At 39.2% G+C, this 21,870-nt stretch overlaps 1 protein-coding gene across 1 annotated transcript in view; it reads left to right on the plus strand.

Annotated features, from left to right (window-relative positions):
- The window catches only part of LOC122798683 (gastrula zinc finger protein XlCGF57.1-like), a 155,420-nt gene extending 134,165 nt beyond the window's left edge, over positions 1 to 21,255 (plus strand). Inside the window, exons 2-4 of the mRNA XM_044067776.1 lie at positions 9,144 to 9,270; positions 12,248 to 12,373; positions 19,102 to 21,255. Coding sequence (XP_043923711.1) covers positions 9,144 to 9,270; positions 12,248 to 12,373; positions 19,102 to 20,516 — 1,668 coding nt within the window. The 3' untranslated portion in view covers positions 20,517 to 21,255. The remainder of the gene's footprint in view (positions 1 to 9,143; positions 9,271 to 12,247; positions 12,374 to 19,101) is intronic.
- The last annotated feature ends 615 nt before the right edge of the window (positions 21,256 to 21,870 follow it).

Here is a 21,870-nt window from a genome sequence, read left to right on the forward strand (position 1 = left end):
TCTGTGTGTCTGTAAGTCAAGGTACACTAAATGTTCTGTGTGTGTGTAGCTCTAGTTTCACTAAGTGTTCTGTGTGTCTGAAGGTCTAGGTACACTAAGTGCTCTGTCTATCTGTAGGTCTAGGTACACTAAGTGCTCTGTGTGTCTGTAGGATTAGATACACTAAGTGCTCTGTGTGTCTGTAGGTCTAGGTGCACTAAATGCTCTTTGTGTCTGTAGGTCTAGGTACACTAAGTGCTCTGTGTGTCTGTAGGTCTAGGTACACTAAGTGTTCTGTGTGTCCGTAGGTCTAGGTACACTAAGTGGTCTGTGTGTCTGTAGATGTTCATCGTGTTTCACTGTTGCAGTCATTACTCTTGGGTTATCCTGCTGGTGGGCTACCCGCAGTCGGCCAGAATTCCAAAGTCTAGGTCCGGCGTCGGTTGCTGTCGCCTCTTCCCTGACGTCAGTGTGCCAGAGGTATAAAAGATGCAGCCGATGCCATTTTCTTCAGTCTTTCTTGCCGCGCGGTGCCCGAAGCAAAAGCAGTTCACAAGTGCTTGTCGGCCGACTCCTGAGATTTTCAAATCCGAATTTCAGATCCGAAGTCTTCATTAAAACTAAGTACCCCATTGGGGAAACTTTTTTCTTGCTCCAGACCGATGTCAGAAAAAGTTAACAATTGTATTTCTTGTGAGAAGCAAATACCTCATAAGGATTTTCACTCTTAATGTATTCCTTGCCTAGGCCCTGATCACAACGTTGCTAGCTGTCGGTTTTGTGCTAGATTTAACCAATGCACTATCAAGCGTCGGTTTGATTTTGCATTTCATTACTTCGGCCGAAGATTTAATTATATAATGCCATCAGATCAGCTGACAACCACAGTTTACAGAAAACGCAAGGACAAGGAAAAGGATAGGCATCCGAGGTCCAAAACTGACGACAAAGCCTCTTCTAGGCCAGTCGCCGGTTCGCCGGTTCTCAGTGAGGCGCTTTCGCAGCCCCTGGCGCCCGCTACCTCAGAGCCACAGGCCGCTTCCGACTCCCACATGGAGCCGACTGGGCCTCTGGATACTCAAGGTATTGTACACTCGGAAATCATTCCCTCAGATGGGTCCAGAGCCACTGAGCAGGCATCGGCTTCTGAGGGTGTCTTCAGACCTACACAACTATATATTAAGCCATTGTCAGCTTCAAAGACAAAGAATAAAGCAGCATTAAAGACAAAGAAACAAGTACAGTATTCTCCTACCATGCCTGAAAAACAGATGCTCAAAATGACTGAAGATCTAATTACTTTGATCAGGGGTTCCCATCCCCCTCCTGATAAGAGGCCTAGGCAAGAGACAGAGTATGATTCTTCTGATCAGGTTTCTATTTCCTCTGATTCCTCTTCTGAACAAGATTACTCAATGCTTCCCTATGAGGATTCTGATGCTGAAAAATCCATGCCTTCAGCCTCTCCTCCTGAGGATTATTCTTTTGGGGAAACCCTGCATACCATGAGGGAACATTTTCACTGGGATAGCCAAGATTATTCTGAATCTAAGAAAAGGCTCAGAGACTTTCTTCTACTTCCTCAGCACAGACCCCTTGCTATTCCACCTGTTCTAGACATTGTAGATGATGTATTTTCAGAGTCTGGCCTGTCCCCAGACTCTCTACCCTCTTCACCTGCTAAGCCAGACAGATACTACAGGGTCCCAGATTCTCATAAATTCCTGTATAAAAACCCCGCTGCTGACCCAGAAACTATATCTTAGGGTCCCATGGGGGTTAAAGCTTCCACTGCAAAAAACCCTGTCCCCTCTGATAGGGATTCCAGGGCTCTAGACAGATGGGGGAAAAAAGTCTACACTTCTGCTACCCTGGCTGTAAGGGCCTTATATTGTCAGTTTCATATGCTTAAATATCAGCAATATTTAATGTCACTGCTTAAATAGAAAATGTTGACAAATACTGAATGTTCAGAGAACAAGGAATTGCAGGATTTATTGCATGCAGCTGAACAAGTGGGAAAGCATACTTTGCAATGTGGTTATGATTCACTGGAGGCCTCTTGCAGGGCTGCTGTTACAGGGTCTGTTATTAGAAGGAATGCTTGGTTAAAGGAACAAAATCTGCCCGATCATGTTAAAGCAAAATTATTAGATGCACCATTACAGCATGATACTTTATTTGGTACTAAAGCAGAAGAGGTGTTGAAAAAAATGGAGGATAAAGCAAAATCCATGCAGACAGTCAAGGATTTCTTACAGGTACAGCCACCCAGATTTAGCAGAAACTGGCCTTCTAAAAATTGGTCCTTTACAGTGTCAGATAGACCACAAAGAAGCAGATACAGGCATCCCAGAGGCAGAGCTCAGCCCCAAGGCTCATACAGGCTTAAACAATGGGATGCTCCTACCTCCAAAAGCAGAGAAGACAAATCACAACCTTACAGGAAACAGTCCCAATGACTTTCCTCTACCAGATCCAAGCACTTTTCCTTTGACAGCACCCTTAGGGGGAAAACTAGCACTTTTTTCATCAAATTGGCAAAGGATTACACAAGACAAATGGGTCCTGAACATAGTGTCCCAAGGCTACAGGTTCCATTTCCACACTCTACCAAGGTCAAAGGGTATGCCAGACCTGCCACACAATCAATGGGCAGAGGCACAAAAACAAATTACAGCCCTCATGGACATGAGGGCCATTCAGCAAGTACCACAACAAGAGCAGGGGCAAGGATTTTACTCCAGACTTTTCCTAGTACCCAGAAAGGACAAAACCTGGAGATCAATACTTGACCTGTCAATACTAAATACGTTTCTGGAAGTTCCAAAATTCAAGATGTTGACTCTACAGCAGCTACTGCCCATGCTGGGCAAGAAGGCTTGGCTCGTAACTTTGGACCTAAAAGAGGCATACCTGCATGTCCCAATCAGACAATCTTGCAGAAGATACTCAGATTCATAGCTGGCTCAATGCATTATCAATTCTCTGCACTGCCCTTTGGCTTATCTACTGCGCCTAGGGTCTTCACAAAATGCCTGGCACCAGTAATTGCGTTTTGCAGACAAAAAGGAATTCAAATATATCCCTACTTGGACGACTGGCTAATTCAAGCAGAGAACAAAGACATTCTTCTAAAGCATCTGGCGTTTGTAAAAAGATTACTAATTGGCCTAGGGTACACAGTAAATGAAAATAAATCAAAACTAGTGCCCTCTCAAGAGATAATATTCCTGGGTGCAAGCCTAAATACAACTGCCCAGATGGCTTATCTCACGCCAGACAAACAAAAGCAACTGGCTACTTACTTCAAGAATTTGGCAACAAAAACCCACGTATCTGCAAGGAAAATCCTGCAGGCCTTGGGTTTCATGGCATCCTGCCTTCTGCTAATTCCATATGCCAGACTGCATATGAGGAAACTACAATGGTATCTAAAAAGTGTTTGGACTCAGCATTGCCACAGTCTGGAGACAGTAATTGCACTCATTCCCTGCCTGCAACAGGAGTTTCAATGGTGGGCAGAAGCCTGTCACCACAACAAGGGTCTGCCATTCAGTTTACCCACAGCCAGACAGACACTGACAACGGATGCATCAGATTATGCCTGGGGGGCCCATATGGCAGGAAAATGTATTCAGGGCACATGGCCTGCAAACCAGATGCATCTTCACATCAATCAAAAAGAGATGCTAGCTGTACAAAATGCCCTGACAGCTTTCAAGGACCTGCTTCATCCAGGACAATTACTGATAAAGACAGACAACACTACGGTTATGTGGTACATAAACAAGCAGGGAGGTACACATTCCTACCCCCTCTGCAGACAAGCAATGACCTTATGGGACACAGCATTGGCTTTTCAAGTTCACCTGCAAGCACAATTCCTGCCAGGAAAAACAAATACTCTGGCAGACGAACTAAGCAGAAACCTCATGGATCCCCACGAATGGAAACTGGATCCACAAGTCTTCAGCATGAAAATAAGGAAATGGGGATGCCCAGACATAGATCTATTTGCCTCCCCTCACAACTGCCAATTGCAGAGATTTTGCACAAGGATTTATCACAAGCAAGCATGGAAAGTGGACGCCCTATCCTTCAGCTGGAAAAATCTAACAGTATATGCTTTTCCCCCACTGCCTCTCCTTCCCAGGGTACTCCTAAAGGTCAGACAAGAGAAGCCAAAAATGATACTGATTGCACCAGACTGGCCACGCCAGCACTGGTACCCAATCCTAAAGAGCTTGTCTCAAAGTCCAGCATGGATACTGCCTCAGACTTCTCACATGCTGACCCAACAAAACAATCAGATCCAGCACAGCCAACTCAGGACCTTAAATCTGGCTGCATGGTGGATAATGTAGCCATTCAGAACACTACTCTTTCAAAAGCTGTTATGGATGTTATCTTGGAGGTCAGGAGGCCCAGTACCAGAAAATCTTATGCAGGAAAATGGAAGAGATTCTGCGCTTGGAACCAGGAACAAGGCATTGACACGTGTGTACCAAATATCCCTCAGATTTTGCAATACCTAACTGAGATGCTAAACAAAGACCTTTCTTTCTCATCTATTAAGATTCATGCCTCTGCCGTTTCAGCCCACTACAATACGGAACCACCTATCTTTTTTCTCATCCTTTAATAAGGCAGTACCTCAGAGGGGCCAAAAACATTAAACCTCCAAGGAGAGAACCAATTCCGGCCTGGGACCTCAATTATGTTTTGGAAAAACTCACACTGCCTCCTTTCAAGCCAGCATCAACAGCAGATATAAAATACTTATCCTGGAAAACAGCTCTGCTCCTAGCAATAACCTCTGCAAGACGAGTCTCAGAGTTACAAGCACTCATAGCTGTGGAACCTTTCATCATTTTTCATCCAGACAGGGTTTCTCTGAGAACAAACCATACATTTATGCCTAAGGTGGTGTCCAGTGTGGCCCTCAACCAAACCATTCACTTGCCAACATTTTATCCTAATTCACAGAACAAGGGTGAGAAAATTCTGCATTCTTTGGACATACACAGACAGTTACGATTCTACTTGGACAGAAGTAAAGCTTTCAGAAAGACTGAACAACTTTTAGTGTCATATGCTGCAGGATCACAAGGAAAGGCTATCTCAAAACAGACTATTTCTAAATGGATAGGCCATTGCATCCATTTCTGCTATCTTCAACATGGCAAATCAGTGCCTAAGGGCATTAGGCTTCATTCCACCAGAGCAGCAGCCACTTCAGCAGCCTTCCTCAGAGGAGTACCAACCAAAGATATCTTAGAGGCTGCAACTTGGAGTTCAGTGCACACCTTCACAAAGCACTACCACTTACCTCTTTACTCTAAGTCCAGAGCAGGCTTTGCCACTGCAGTTCTGCAGGGCCTCATAGCCTCTCCTAATCCTATTTAGCCCAGCCACCCTTCCTCAGCTTTGGGATTCAACCCAAGAGTAATGACTGCAACAGTGAAACACGATGAACATAGTACAGTTGTGTACCTACCATAAATGTAGATGTTCGAGTGTATTTACTGTTGCAGTCCAGGTTACCCACCCACCATCCCCCTTTTCTTCACTGGGACTTATCTGCACTTCTCTATCCTATACAATCTGTTTGGTGTATTTGCTTGTAGATGAAGGACATGTTATTATTGTGCATGCATTTTTTATTGGCATATTTTTTCAGCCTTCCAATTTGGGATCACCTGACATCTGGGGCAAGAAAAGCTGAAAAAAATGGTGTCGGCTGCATCTTTTATACCCCTGGCACACTGACGTCAGGGAAGAGGCGACAGCAACCGACGCTGATCCTAGACTTTGGAATTCTGGCTGACTGCGGGTAGCCTGCCAGCAGGAAACCCAAGAGTAATGACTGCAACAGTTAATACACTCAAACATCTACATTTATGGTAGGTACACAACTGTACTTTCTAGGTACACTAAGTGCTCTGTGTGTCTGTATGTCTAGGTACACAAAGGGCTCTGTGTGTCTGTAGGTCTAGGTACACTAATTGCTCTGTGTGTCTGTAGGTCTAGGTACACTAAGTGCTCTGTGTTTCTCTAGGTCTAGGTACACTAAGTGTTCTGTGTCTGTAGGTCTAGGTACACCAAGTGTTGTGTGTGTGTATCTGTTGGTCTAGCTACACTAAGTGTTCTGTGTGTCTGTAGGTCTAGGTACACCAAGTGCTCTGTGTATCTGTAGGTCTAGGTACACTTAAGTGCTCTGTGTGTCTGTAAGTCTAGGCACATTCAGTGCTCTGTATGTCTGTAGATCTAGGTACACTAAGTGCTCTGTGTCTGTAGGTCTAGATACACTACATGCTCTGTGTGTCTGTAGGTCTAGGTAGCCTAAGTTCACTGTGTGTCTGTAGGTCTTGCTTACACTAAGTGTTCTGTGCGTCTTTAGGTCTAGGTACACCAAGTGTTCTGTGTGTCTGTAGGTCTAGGTACACTAAGTGTTCTGTGTGTCTGTATGTCTAGGTGCACTAAGTGCTCTGTGTGTCTGTAGGTCTAGGTACGCTAAGTGCTCTTTGTGATTGTAGGTCTAGGTACACTAAGTGTTCTGTGTGTCTGTTGGTCTAGGTACACTAAATGTTCTGTGTGTCTATAGACCTAGGTACACTAAGTCTTCTGTGTGTCTGTAGGTCTAGGTACACTAAGTGCTCTGTTTGTCTGTAGGTCTAGGTATACTAAGTGTTCTGTCTGTCTGTAGGTCTAGGTATACTATGTGTTCTGTGTGTCTGTAGGTCTAGGTACACTAAGTGCTGTGTGTGTCTGTAGGTCTAGATACACTAAGTGCTCTGTGTGTCTGTAGATCTAGGTACACTAAGTGCTCTGTGTGTCTGTAGGTCTAGGTACACTAAGTGTTCTGTCTGTCTGTAGGTCTAGGTGCACTAAATGGTCTGTGTGTCTATAGACCTAGGTACACTAAGTGTTCTGTGTGTCTGTAGGTCTAGGTACACTAAGTGCTCTTTGTGTCTGTAGGTCTAGGTAGACTAAGTGTTGTGTGTGTCTGTAGGTCTAGGTACACTAATTGCTCTGTGTTTCTTTAGGTCTAGGTACACCAAGTGTTCTGTGTGTCTGTAGGTCTAGGTACACTAAGTGCTTTGTGTGTCTGTAGGTCTCGGTACACTAAGTGCTCTTTGTGTCTGTAGGTCTAGGTGCATTAAGTGTTCTGTATGTCTGTAGGTCTAGGTACACTAAATGTTGTGTGTGTCTATAGATCTAGGTACACTAAGTGTTCTCTGTCTGTACGTCTAGGTACCCTAAGTGCTCTGTTGTCTGTAGGTCTAGGTACACTAAGTGCTCTGTGTGTCTGTAGGTCTAAGTACACTAAGTGCTCTGTTTGTCTGTAGGTCTAGGTACACTAAGTATTATGTGTGTCTATAGGTCTAGTTACACTAAGTGCTCTGTGTATCGGTATGTCTAGGTACACTAAGTGTTCTGTGTGTTTGTAGGTCTAGGTACACTAAGTGCTCTATATATCTGTAGGTCTAGGTACACTAAGTTTTCTGTGTCAGTAGGTCTAGGTACACTAAGTGCTCTGTGCGTCTGTAAGTCTAGGTACACTAAGTGTTTTGTGTGTCTGTATGTCTAGGTACACTAAGTGTTCTGTATGTCCTTAGGTCTAGATACACTAAGTGCTCTGTGTGCCTGTAGGTCTAGGTACACTAAGTGCTCTGTGTCTGTAGGTCTAGGTACACTAAGTGTGCTGTGTGTCTGTATGTCTAGGTACACTAAATGTTCTGTGTTTCTGTAGGTCTAGATACACTAAGTGCTTTGTGTTTCTGTAGGTCTAACTACACTAAATGTTCTGTGTGTCTGTTGGTCTAGGTACACTAAATGTTCTGTGTGTCTATAGACCTAGGTACACTAAGTGTTCTCTGTGTCTGTTGGTCTAGGTACACTAAGTGCTCTGTGTGTCTTTAGGTCTAGTTACACCAAGTGCTCTGTGTGTCTGTAGGTCTAGGTACACTATGTGTTCTGTGTGTCTGTAGGTCTAGATACACTAAGTGCTCTGTGTGTCTGTAGGTCTAGGTACGCTAAGTGCTCTGTGCCTGTAGGTCTAGGTACACTAAGTGTTCTGTGTGTCTGTACGTCTAGGTACGCTAAATGTTTTGTGTTTCTGTAGGTCTAGGTACACCAAGTGCTTTGTGTTTCTGGAGGTCTAGGTACACTAAATGTTCTCTGTGTCGTTTGGTCTGGGTACACTAGATTTTCTGTGTGTCTATAGACCTAGGTACACTAAGTGTTCTCTGTGTCTGTAGGTCTAGGTACACTAAGTGCTCTGTCGGTCTGTAGGTCTAGGTACACTAAGTGTTTGGTGTGTCTGTAGGTCTAGGTACACTAAGTCCTCTGTGTGTCTGTAGTTCTAGGTGCACTAAGTGCTCTGTGTGTCTTTAGGTCTAGTTACACCAAGTGCTCTGTGTGTCTGTAGGTCTCGGTACACTACGTGTTCTGTGTGCCTGTAGGTCTTGATAGACTAAGTGCTGTGTGCGTCTGTAGGTCTAGGTACACTAAGTGCTCTGTGTGTCTATAGGTCTAGGTACACTAAGTGTTCTGTATATCTGTAGGTCTAGGTACACTAAGTGCTCTGTAGGTCTAGGTACAACCAAGTGCTCTGTGTCTCTGTAGGTTTAGGTACACTAAGTGTTCTGGGTCTGTAGGTTTAAGTACACTAAGTTCTCTGTGTCTGTAGGTCTAGGTACACTAAGTGCTCTGTGTGTCTGTAGGTCTAGGTACACTAAGTGTTCTGTATATCTGTAGTTCTAGGTACACTAAGTGCTCTGTTTGTCTGTACGTCTAGGTACACTAAGTGCTCTGTGTGTCTATAGGTCTACTTACACTAAGTAATTTAAATTGTAGTGTTAGCAGATATTGAACAGTTCTGTCTGTAATGTACTGTTGTCATGTGCATATTATTTTTTCTATCTTATGTCTGGTGGTTGCCAGGATAGGCTGTGGCTTCCATAAAGCCCTAAGTAATGTAACGCAGAGATTGAAAGTGAGTGAATGAATGAAAGTCCTTATCTCGTTTGGTTGCCCATACCCTGAAGGTGAGTTTCCAATGAATTTGTCATGTACTAAGATGAAAGAAGGATGCAGCATATATCCTTGCAAACTGTGCAATAAAATCAGTGCTAAGTAAACAAATTTTGTTATTCCAGGTGCCAGAAAGCTTTGAAGATGTTGCTGTTGAGTTTTCAGATGAGGAGTGGAAGATGTTAAGTAAACAGGAGAAGGAGCTCCACAGGGAAGTGATGATGCAGAACTACGAGAACATGGTGTCATTAGGTAAAGATAGCATTCTCAAAAGTGACATACTTATTTCTGGAATTTGACTACTTTAAATAATTAAAAAATACTGGTAAATGTTTTAGAAATAAAATGAGATTCTTTGATTTTGGTTGATAAGATAGACACTCGTATTTAATTTCATCATAAGACCATTGATCATCTCTGCATCAGCTTTTTTAAATGAAAGCATCAAATGTCAAAGTAAAAGTGTTAAGCATCACACAGAAAATTAAGGCAACACATCCTCTAATAAGGCAGAGCCTACTAATGGTGTAATTCTAATAGCTTTTATAGTGAATTAAAATATATACAAGGAGTAATGGTGAGGCACCTGTTTGAAGACGGGGTGATCTCAGCTCCATTCCATAAGAGCCCCATGAACTTGTCATGTGCTTTCATTGTTGTTAAGTATGTTGGATCCTCTTATTTTTTATTTATTTTAAAACCAGGATAGAGTACTGATTCATATGGAGTTTTATTTTTTTCAGAATCAGACCAGAAACGCTCTGTGGTTAAGTGCTTTCTCAAAGTCACACAGTTAGACAAAGGGAGGCAGAGGGAATCAAACCCTGGACAATAGGAAGTAGCTTGTTAACAGCTCCTAGCCTTAATCCTCTGTACCATTTGTCACAGTATATAACATGAGTTGACATTTTTGTCACATCTTGTTTAAAAGCAGTGCTGTCATTATAGAGCTGCATTCTTTTCCTGAGAGCAGGTATTAGTGGTGATGCTCAAGTCGGCATAAAATGCTCACAGTGTGCATTAATTCACATTTTCAGTGATGTCTTGGCCTATCTTCTAACTAGATTATATGCCTTTAGTTTACAAAATGCATGTAAAAATCCATTTAAATAAACACGTAAATATTGCATGCTCATAGAAAATAAGACGTTCATCAGTTATCTAACAGTTCATCAGTTATATAACATCTTCCCCCCTGAAATGTATTACTTACCAAAGCCAACTTGCATGTCCATATTGGGAGGTTTAGCTCTGCTGTGTCATTCTTTTTTATACTGTATAACATAGTAGCAGAATACGAAAATACATTTAAATAGATAGTTACAGCTATTTGTCTTGACTAATCTTGTCAGGTGCTTTTCCCTAAAGGATGAGTTACAGTTTTAAACATTTCAGATTTCAGATCTCAAATATTAAACCTTGTTTTTTTATATAAATACCAAGATGCAACTGCCAAATGTCAAATCTTATAAATCAATTTTGCTGTCAAAATCTTCCCAGAGTCTTAAGATAGGGTGATATGAAAAATCTAATTTAAACAAACAGCAAAGAACCAAACCAGGAAGTAAGTGCACACAAAGCCAGGAAATGGAACAGCTCGTTGTAAGTTCACCAAAGCAGATTCAGTAAATCCAGGTAGGCACCAAACGAATTCAAATAATTCCTTTATTCAGAACCACAGAATGATTAACACACAAGCGCTTTCGCTTGATAAAGCTCAGAATTCCTCTGAGCGAAAGCGCTTGTGTGTTATCATTCTGTGGTTCTGAATAAAGGAATTATTTGAATTCGTTTGGTGCCTACCTGGATTTACTGAATCTGTTTTGGGAAAAATCTAATTTAACTCACTAATAAATGATGCAGTTTAGAAATTGATGCATTATCTCACATGCTGACATGCCTACTTGTTATATGCATAGAAAATAAAATTCCCTTTTGGTACTTCTTAATAAAGTTTTTATATAATGCTGGCAGTTAAACTTGTTTGAAAGATGGTCTCTCAGCTTTTCTGTATACAATCATAGTAAAGTTTTTTTATCATAGACTTTTAACGCAATATATGTGACAGACAAGAAAAAAAATGTTAAAAAAAGTCTAAAATATATATCATTCTCTTGAGAAACTTTGCAACTCAAAGTAATACTGTAGGATTAGATTGGCAACTTGGCAACATAGTACAATTTACACACTGAGGGCAGTAAGCAGTTTCTGGAATTTATCAGTTTCGCTGTTAGTAAAATGTATATTTATTAAGTCATTAGTCTAAAAGGTTTACATTGTAGCCACAGTGAAGGCATTATTTACATATACCTCTGAAAATAAGAAAACTGTGTGAAAGTTGGTTATGTTAATCAACATCTGGACAGCTCTGCTTCTGTTCATTTGCTAGTTACATACATAACTCATTCTTTCTCTTGTTATGGGAGTGCACTACAAACATTAGGTTGATAACAAGTAATGACTGAGTGCAGTATTGAGAATGTACTGGTCTGAGTATAAGAAGTGCAAAATATTTCTGAATCTTCACTTTTCAAGTAGGCATGTTACATAGATTACATTGGGCGGTGCAGTGGTTAGTATTGCCACCTCACAGCAAGAGGTTCTACAGTTGAATTCTTGGCTGGAGTGCATTTTGGGCAGAGCCTGCATGTTCTCCCTGCATTTGCATGGGTTTCATAGGTTAGTACTAGGCTAACTGTCATTGCAAGCCATTTTAAGCCTAGCCAATTATCCCCTGTGAGATTCAAACCCTGTACCTTGTGGTTGTAAGGTAAACACCTTAACCATTAGGCCATCCTCCCAACCACCTCTTGGTGCTCCACTTTCCTCCCACATTCCAAAGACATGCATCTGGAGTGTTTCTCCCCGGGCCTCCATTGAAAATGGGTCCGTCCCAGTCAGACTTTCCCAGTAAACAAATGTTAAATAAATAAAAATATGCTCAGAGATAAATCAGTGGGGCAAGCATATAAAACTTACAGAAGAGCTGGTGTAGTAATGTTTATGATGAGAGAACACAGACATACAAGACAGTCTGAGTATAAAAAGTAACCATTTGTTTCCACGCATCACCAGTCTTTTATGACTCACCTTTTGTGATGGACTGCTTCTCCGTTCTTACATATTTTCACCACTGTCCAACAGCTGTGTATGAGAAAATGCTTATAGTGTAGTAATTCAGAAGAGATATTTTTGTAACTGAACAATATCTACTGATTCTGTTTTATAGGGTATACTGTCCCCATGGAGCATCTATGTTTAGTAATTTGGATAAATGAGGATGGTCAAAGCAAAGACACAGGAGGAGGAGGAAGGACTGTGCTGCAGAAGAAGCTTCCTGGTGGTGGTATCAGTAGTAAGTATATCATCGGATAAGTTGCTGCTTGTATTTTTTTTCTTGCTTATGGGTAAAAGTAAATTAAAGACGTCTGTGAAAATAAAAGGTGCTTGGTAACCACAAAATAAGGATACACTACTTAATTCAAAACTTTACCCAGACATGAAGATTTTTGTCTGGCATGTTTTGGCTCTAACAGGTACATTTTTCACACATTCCAGCACATTCCAACCTTCCATTCTGTGACTCATTTCTAACATTTCTTAGCCTCCCACTTTAACCATGTCATGCCTCTCCAATATTACAACCTCCAAAATTGTGCTCCATTTCCCATACTTTCTAGGCTCCCATCATAGCATGTCCATCTCCTAATATCCCACTCTCCCATCCTAATCATTTCCCATCTCCCACAGGTCACAGTTTTCCAACGTCTTATTTGAAAGTTCTACCACCAAAAGATGTGAGAGATGTGACAGCCGGAAACTGGAGCTGCAGAAGCAGTAATTAAAGCTAAGTATGATTGTGGACTGGATTACATGAGCATGCAAGTCATGGAGTTACCACAGAGGATTAAGTCTATGAAATGTTAGTGTGCTAATTCCAGTAGTCCAGGGTTTGATTCCCTAAACTTCCATTTACCTATTGTGTGACTCTGAGCTGCCCTAAGTTAATTGGGGAATTTGGCTAAGCTCTTCAGTGGTGTCCTGGACAGCATACCTAGTCAGCTTAACTATGATTCAGGCCAAACTTTGCCATTTAGTCTCATCTATATGCTTCTTGCCCCCTCCTTTCTACTAGTCTGATGTCCTTCATTGCTATAATTCGACACTGAACTGCCTCATCCCCATAGTGGCATAAGGGAGGCAGTGAGATGTTGAGATTTGAAGGCCTAGCACTCACAGGGGAGATATTTATACCTGGTGCTTTTCATCAGAAGTGCAATGGGTACACTGTGCATTTACCTAGTGGCTGTGCAAGTATGCACCCATAATTTTTAATCTCCGGAGCTAATGCCAAGGCTATGTGATAGCTGAGGTGTGCCTTATCTCTCTCAGCATGGGAAGGCCACGTTAATTCTTCTATGTTAATGCACTTATAAAAAAGGTGATCAAAGGAAAGTAACACAGAGCATTATGGTTCTGAATGGTTCTGAATGTCTGGCAAGCTCTGTTCTCTGATACCTGTTTGCGACAACTAATGGCTAAGTATAGGCAAAAGGACCATTTCAGTTTGCTTTACATGATACCAAATATCATTTGATGCAGTGTTTGTATGTGATTTTGGAAATGCACATATAAAGTTTTACTGCGGAAAAAAGATTCACTCTGAAGTAACGTATTGAGTTATGGTCCTGGTGCTATCAACACTTTCTGACAACTGATAGTTATTAGTAACAGCCCCATATATATGCAGAAGACATATTTTTTATTTGATTGCACATATCATTTTCTATATTGTTTATATGTTGCTGTTCCATTACTGTTGGGATTTGATTGCACATATCATTTGCTGCATTGTTTATATGTTGCTGTTCCATTACTGTTGTGATTTGATTGCACATATCATTTGCTACATTGTTTATATGTTGCTGTTCTATTACTGTTGTGATTTGATTGCACATATCATTTGCTACATTGTTTATATGTTGCTGTTCTATTACTGTTGTGATTTGATTGCACATATCATTTGCTACATTGTTTATATGTTGCTGTTCCATTACTGTTGTGATTTGATTGCACATATCATTTGCTACATTGTTTATATGTTGCTGTTCCATTACTGTTGTGCAGCTTGACTCTCCACAATTATGGTCTTTATGCAGCTGAATGATGTTTTCACTCAGCAGTGGGGACCAAGGCTGTATTAAATGTGCTATGCAAATGCACCTGTAAAAGAAAAATGATGCTGGCAAACCACCATGCATTACAATATTGATTATTTGGCAGGCATTCTGTGATATTGGATAGGTAAATCGGTTCATATTTGGTTATTAAGCATGCAGTCAAGAAACTCAGTTTCACAATTGCCCCACACCGTTGTCTGGTTAAGTGTCTTGCTCAGACTCAAACAGTAGACAGCTGAATCCATCCGTTGTCTAAAGGAAGCAGCTTGTTAACAGCTCACAGATTTAATCCTCAATGCCATCTGCCAAATAGTATGAAGTAATGGCCATATATAGGCAAGAGGAAAATTTTATTTTATTTTACATAACTGCAAATATCATTTGGTGCATTGTTTGGATGTGGAAGTAAAAACTCACAGATTTGTGCTTTGTAAAACAAAGTTACTGCAGAAAAAAAGATGATCATAATGAAGCTGCATACAGCATTAATGTATATATGCTTCTAGAAATGTAGTTTTCTGGTGACCAATACTTAAAAGTACAAAGTAAGCCTAGTTAAAAAGGATTCTTTAATTTATCATATAAGAAGGAAACTATAATTTGGTGCATTGTTTTCACTTAGTACTATGAGCACCTTGAATGCTCCTAATACTGTTTTATGGGGGGGTCATATGATGATATATCCATTTAGCTGTTAAAAGTACAACACATGAAAGCAATATTAATTCTACCGTGCAAGTACCCACTTTTAAAAAAGTTGATCATACAGAAGAAACATGCAGCAAGGTCTCAGTAAACATCTTGGGCATTCTAAAATGTTGTCATCAGAAAACACTATAACATTTTAAATAAAAGGGAAAACTCAAGAGCTTTTTGCAGGGAAGCAAAACCCTTACTAAGTAATAATTTGAAATGTGGAAACCCTCTTCAGTGAGTCACAAAATATGAAGACTGAATGTCGAAAACAGAGATGGACATTTTTTGGAATATTCCCTTTTTTCCAGTGTGTGGCTATCTTGGAGTTGGTATACATGTATAAGTTCAGAGGGACGTGGGGTACTTGCCCCCTACATCAAGGGGTGCTGGGGGGCTTGCCCTCCCTACAAAATGCAAGTTTAGAGGAGAAGAAGAGCATCATTTGATATTTATTCTTCTGCATTTTTGGTCTTTTTTTTCTTATGTGTTGGCACTCAGCATTAGAAGTACTGACATTTCAGTAGGGAGCCCAGGGAGCCCCCTTGCTATCAATCCTACATGTAAAACTTTACCTCCATCCCTCTTACTTCTACATACCAGCTTTGAGATTACATATCCGCATGTGTACCTCATCTCCAAGACTGTGCCATCTTACTATGTTGACTTGGGATGGTTTCTGATTGTTAGGGTTTCAAAATCAGCATTATGAAACAAGGCCTTCCCATTCCTGACAAATCTAACATGAACCCATACAACATTTTTGTCTAAATTCCTTGACAAGCAGTTTTCTTTGGTACTTTCTTTCATAGCTTCACCATTCCCCTCCCCAGCTTAAACGAGTGCTCTTATATGGTTTATATATAAAAAACAAGAAAAACAGTAATAATTAATAGCTCCACTGTAGTTCATGCAATGCAGAGAAATATCCTTCTTTTCATATGCTGTCATTAACTGGTAAGTCACACAGTTAAAATAACTACTTCCAGATAGTGTCATGACATAAGGAATTTAAATGGAAATGCAGTAAGAAAAAATGCTTTACTTTCATGGTGCTACTCAGCTGTTGAAACTGATTTAACCAAAACTTGGCCATTTGTGAGAAAATGGCTTCATTAGTTGCAATGTTGTGCAGTGAGTGGTGAGAAGTAACATCCAAATTTAGAACTGGTGACTAGTAAAGTTCCAAAAGCTCTTACTATCGTTTTCTGAATGATGTCATCTACTGTCGCTTCCTTCACACACACACATACATCTATAAATTTCTTTTGCTGAGATTTCTGTTAGTTTTCTGTATCAGAAATCAGAGAATGAATGATTGATACAGTCCAGTGTGTTTGTGAAGTTTTGTTTTCATGCTCTCTTCATCTGATTTCTTGTTTTCTATTTTCTGTTCCCACCACTACCTTTCTATGAGTCTATTACACCCTAATGCAACATTGCCAGTGTACAACAAGGCACCATTTATCACTGATGAATTAATATTACATTTAATTGTATGAGTTAGTCTTTCAAAATATCTACTATATTTTGTATGAATGTTAAGATATGCCTTTTTAACACACATTTTAGTTTTTCCCCTCCCATGGATGCTATAGTTGAAATATTTCAGAATCCTTGCTTGTACCACCCATCCAATCATCTGTCTATTCATGTTGACTATTGGCTTTATCCATTTCAAGATTGTTGGCATCTAGAGTCCATGACATTAGAGTGTGATGTGAAAAGTGGTCCTGGACTGGATGTAATTTCATCACAGAACACATGAACACTTTTAAATATATCTCGGACACAAAGAGGAATTACAGTTTCATTGTTTTAGCTACCTGTAGGTCACTGGAATATGGGAGGAAACCAGAACCTTGGTAAAACCTGTGTGAACATAAAAAGGATATGCAGACTGCACAGAGAAAGCACCCAACTAGAAAATGAACTGGGGAAGCAAACACTCTGTGGTAGCAATGCCAGCTGTTCAATAATATGCTGTTCTAGTCTTGGCTTTGGTCTTTTCATATTTCATGTATATCCAATGACAGCCACTTTAGTAAAAACAAGTCATGATTATTTATTTTTTGGTTGCTGAGTTGTTAAAAGGGAGAGTGACTGTATCTTTCACAGATCTTTCTAGCCTTAATCTGAGAGCTACAAAGAGAACAATAAATGCAGTACATGTTGCTAGTCTAGAGTAGCCAGGCAGCTTCATGCTTCTTGGATGTGGGATAAATCCAGAGACATGTGAAAAAAAATATTCAGATTCCACAGTCAACAGTGAACCCTGGACATCAGAGCTGTGCAACAGAAATGTTAATAACAGCGAACTTTTATGCTGCCTTTTACGTTCCTTACAACTTCAGGAATAAGGAGTCAATTTATAATAATTGTAGTGGACTTGAAATAAGCAGGCAGTCCTCTATTTTTAATAGTTTGCTTCTTGAAAATGTATTTCTTTTAATCAAATGATTGTGGTATGTAGTTTATTTTACAAAGCGAGGAAAATCTGTCAGTACTTTGGAGAGTTTTACATTTATCAAGCTAGTACGTGTTAATTTGATGTAGTTAACTGGAATGCCTTTGAAGTTCAACCCCTAATTATTATTTTCTTTTATTGTATTTGTAACAAATGTGATACAAAAATGAAGTACTATTTAACATATTTTGATAATTAATATCAAATTACTTTCAGTATAGTATAAACAAGCAATTTCACTCTAAATATCTGCAAAGTATTCTAGACTGTGAAAGACTACATATATAAATGCATTAACTTAAAAAGCTGGTTAGTCACCATATTTCCATTTGAGAATGAATACAGGTTTATTGCATGGATGAATGAAATGTTAAAAACTTAGAAAATAATAGAGAAATATATTTTATCAAAAGGAGTTGGTTACCTGCAGAAACCATAAGACAATACATATTTGGGGAAGTTTTCAGAATCTACCTTAAAAGAATATTCAGAATTATTAGAGTATATAATGAGATAACATACAGCCAGTAATAAAAAAAAATCTGTAGTATCTAATTTGTATAAAATAAGAGAATTAGATCCATAATCAGTAAATATTTACTGGACAGAACTACTTAATAAAAACATAAAAATTACTTTGAAAGATAAACGTTAATGCGAAGATATATTATACTACAACCATCGCAAATACCCTACATAAAATAGCTAGAATCACAAAAGACGCAAACAGTTTTATGTGCTGGAAATGAAAATGTATATGTAGATTGGGAACATATTTTTGTTGAATGTACAAAGCTTGAAAAAATATAATCATTCAGTCATCTTTATGGATATAAAATTTTAAGCTTACAAAGAATATGCTTTTACGGTTGGGAGGATGGCCTAATGGTTAAGGTGCTTGCCTTGCAAGCACAAAGTGCAGGGTTTGAGTCTCACAAGGGCTAATTGGCTAGGCTTAAGATGGCTCTCAAGGGCAGTTAGCTTAGTATGAACCTATACAATATTCTAATAGCAGAAATGTAAATGGCAGTATTCACTCATTTTTGGATAATACTAGCTATAGCAAGTAGATAAAATAAACAACATCAATTACCAGAATTATTACTGCTCCTTCCGAAAGTCTACCATAAAGAAATTGAAGTAATAAGTTTGTAAAATAAATCTAAAGCAATTTTGGAAATATATAACAATGGTGCCATACCAAATGAATGATTTTTATGCATAATATATAAATAAATATTATATTTGTGGACAGCATAGTTCAGTAGTTAGTAAAATGATTTTATACAAAAGTGGATGTGTTATAAACTTATACAAGAACTGCAAAATGAACTATGAATTGTATAATGAAATTACTTAAATATATATATATATATATATATATATATATATATATATATAGATAGATAGATATATAGTTTGTGACTTTTGATGCTACAACCAATACAAATCTTTTAGAAACAAACAAGTTTGTTTAAAATGTTTAGTAATAAATACTAATAGAAAGATTAAGTGAGGCTGGGGAGGATGTGAGGAATTGTTTTATTCTGTAGAGAAAAATGAAGACGATGAAGTACATTGAAAACCATCAAACATACAGTTTTTGGTTTACTAAAATTTTGAGTTTAGAAAATGATGTGAGGTTACTGTACCATCCCACTTTTACTATTAATATGTAAAACAAGAAATTAAAGCTTCAGCATGGAAAATGACCATATTCTAATACACTGTTTTCTTTTTAAGTCAGCAGGAATGCAGACTGTGGTGAGAGTCAGAGTCATCGATCATCACTTACAAAATGTCTTCATTCTGAAAATGACAAGGCTTTGTCAGAGGCATTATGTGTTATAAGACATGCCCCTGTGCAGAGTGGAATTAGGCCCCATAACTACATGGAATATAATGGGAAATCCACCAAGAAAGCTGCGCTGGAAATGAATGGAGGGGAAATAAAGCGGAGATGCCTTAGTGACCTAAACAATTGCACATTTCATAGTAACAACTTAAATGTCAAATTCATTCCATGTGGTAAAAGCCAGAATGATGCCATTGTAGTACATGAACAGAACAAAAGTAAAGAAGAATTGTATCAACATACAGTAGGTGAAAAAGATGTTTCAGATAAAAACAGTGTACCCCTGCATCAGGCTGTCTGTTCTAAACAGAAACCCCTCAAATGTGCAAATTATGACAAGGATTTTCAACAGAACTGTAGCATGGTAAAACTTGGATATGTCCACACTAACCAGAAGCCATGCAGATGCTTCACTTGTGACAAGAATTATGAAGATGACATATGTCTGGAAACACATCAGACTGACCACAATGATAAGGCTTTCACAGAGAAGAATTGCAAAATAAGTGATCAGTATGTTCATTTTGACCAAAAACCCTTCACATGCACTACGTGTGGTAAAGGTTTTACACATAAAGGTAACATGGTAAAACATGAGGTAGTACACACAGGGAAAAAACCTCATAAATGTACCACATGTGGCAAATGCTTTACACAGAGGAGTAACATGGTAAAACACAGGCATGCACACACAGGTAAAAAAAACTATAAATGTACCACGTGCGATAAATGCTTTGCACATAAGAAAAGTTTAGTTGAGCATCAACTTACCCATGTTGGACAGAAACCTTATAAGTGTGCCATGTGTGACAAGAATTTTGCACGTAAAAGTAATATGGTACAGCATCAGTTTGTTCACAATGGGCAAAAACCATATACATGTGCCACATGTGGTAAAGGATTTACCCAGAAGAGTAGTATGCTCAACCACCAATATGTCCATAGTGGCCAGAAACTCTATAAATGTCCCACATGTGGAAAAGGATTTGCCCAAAAAGGTAGCATGATAAACCATCAGTATGTTCATAATGGACAACCACCTTATAAGTGTGACAATTGTGGTAAAGGATTTACCCAGAAGAGTGGCTTGGTGAACCATCAATTTGTCCATACTGGCCAGAAACCCTATAAATGTGCCACATGTGGCAAATGTTTTGCACAGAAGGGTCACATGGTAAAACATCAGTATGTCCATACTGGCCAAAAACCATTTGAATGTGCCACATGTGGCAAATGTTTTACACAGAAAGGTAACATGCTACAACATCAGCAAGTCCACACTTTGAGCACAAAGAATTCTTGAGCATGAGAAAGCAATGCTAACTAAGAATTATACAATACAAAACATTAACAAGCTGGCATTGAGAAAATAGCATACTATAGTTCAAGGGAAAGGTTAAAGGTCATGTATGCTCATTACAATAGCCACCCTTGGTAACTACAGTGTTCTACATAAGTAATGGATGAATTGTCAAGACATACAAGCAAAAAACAGACCATTGCAGACCAAAGACAGCCAGACATTGTTGGAGCAAATTGGATAATAAAAAGTGACAGAAGTGGTAACCTGCTATGGACTAGTGAAGAAGATAAGAGCTCTTGGTATCTTGTGGATGCTGAAAATAGCACCCTCAGCAAATATCTAAGAGTGAGAGAGCCCTGGTCTTCTGAAGTATGGATATCACCTTACTAATTTTACTTGCTAGAGGAGTAACTCTGGGTTTCCTTACTGTGTCAGACCCAAAGCAGTTTTATTCTCACATTTTCAGGGTACACTGTTGTATGGGATTCTCAAAATGCATTAAAGCATGGTCAGCCCACTTGTTAGATATTTTCAGGGAAGGGGGATTTCAGCCCAATGTAGGACTCGTATTTGGCACTGTTCTTAAGAAATATATGAAGATGGATGATTTCTTCTCTTAGAAATATATCTTTAGTTTTAGCCAAGCTACCAAACATACATGTAAGACCAGTAACATAGGTTTAAAGGGTAGCTAGGTTTGTTCACCAAACACTAATGATTAAAATGCATGTGATGATCACTTGTGTACAGCTGATGTGCTTTTTTTTCCCTGAAAATTTTAATTTTTAGTGTAATGGGGGGTTTCCCCTTTCCCTGTGATGGTACAACATTGGCGTTTGTATAAAAATAGGGTGTGGTGAGTGCAGCCCCAACGATGGAGAATGTAAAGGGCTTGTCCTTCTGTATCAGTTCTTTTTTTGTGTGTGTGTTCTGTTTCAGAATGTCATTCATGTTCCTGAAGTTTCACTCATTTGTAATCAAAGCTGAGTGCAGCATTCGAAACAAGTCAGTATATTGTTTATATCTTGTCAGGGAGCCCTTAAAATGTTGTTTCACGTGTCACAAAGGAGAACTTTCATGATTTTTTCCTCATGTCTACTTTGCATTTTTTTAATATGTATTATTTTTCCAACAAAAGGCATGGCAGTCAGAGTACACTTTGTTCCCTCAAATGCCACCATTATTTTGTTTTTGTTTTAATACTTTTATTTATGGTTCAAATTTTATTTCTGTTTTTATTGTCTACATAGATGATTATCTGCAGTTAGCAATGCCATTACTCATTTTTTAGATGTCACATTGATGAAACTGAGAAAATGGTTTCTGCTGTTCTTTTAGACATTATTTCCTGCCA

This window comes from Protopterus annectens, chromosome 3.part1, assembly GCF_019279795.1.
Source record: "Protopterus annectens isolate FY-2018-M chromosome 3.part1, PAN1.0, whole genome shotgun sequence".
Lineage (NCBI taxonomy): Eukaryota > Metazoa > Chordata > Ceratodontiformes > Protopteridae > Protopterus > Protopterus annectens.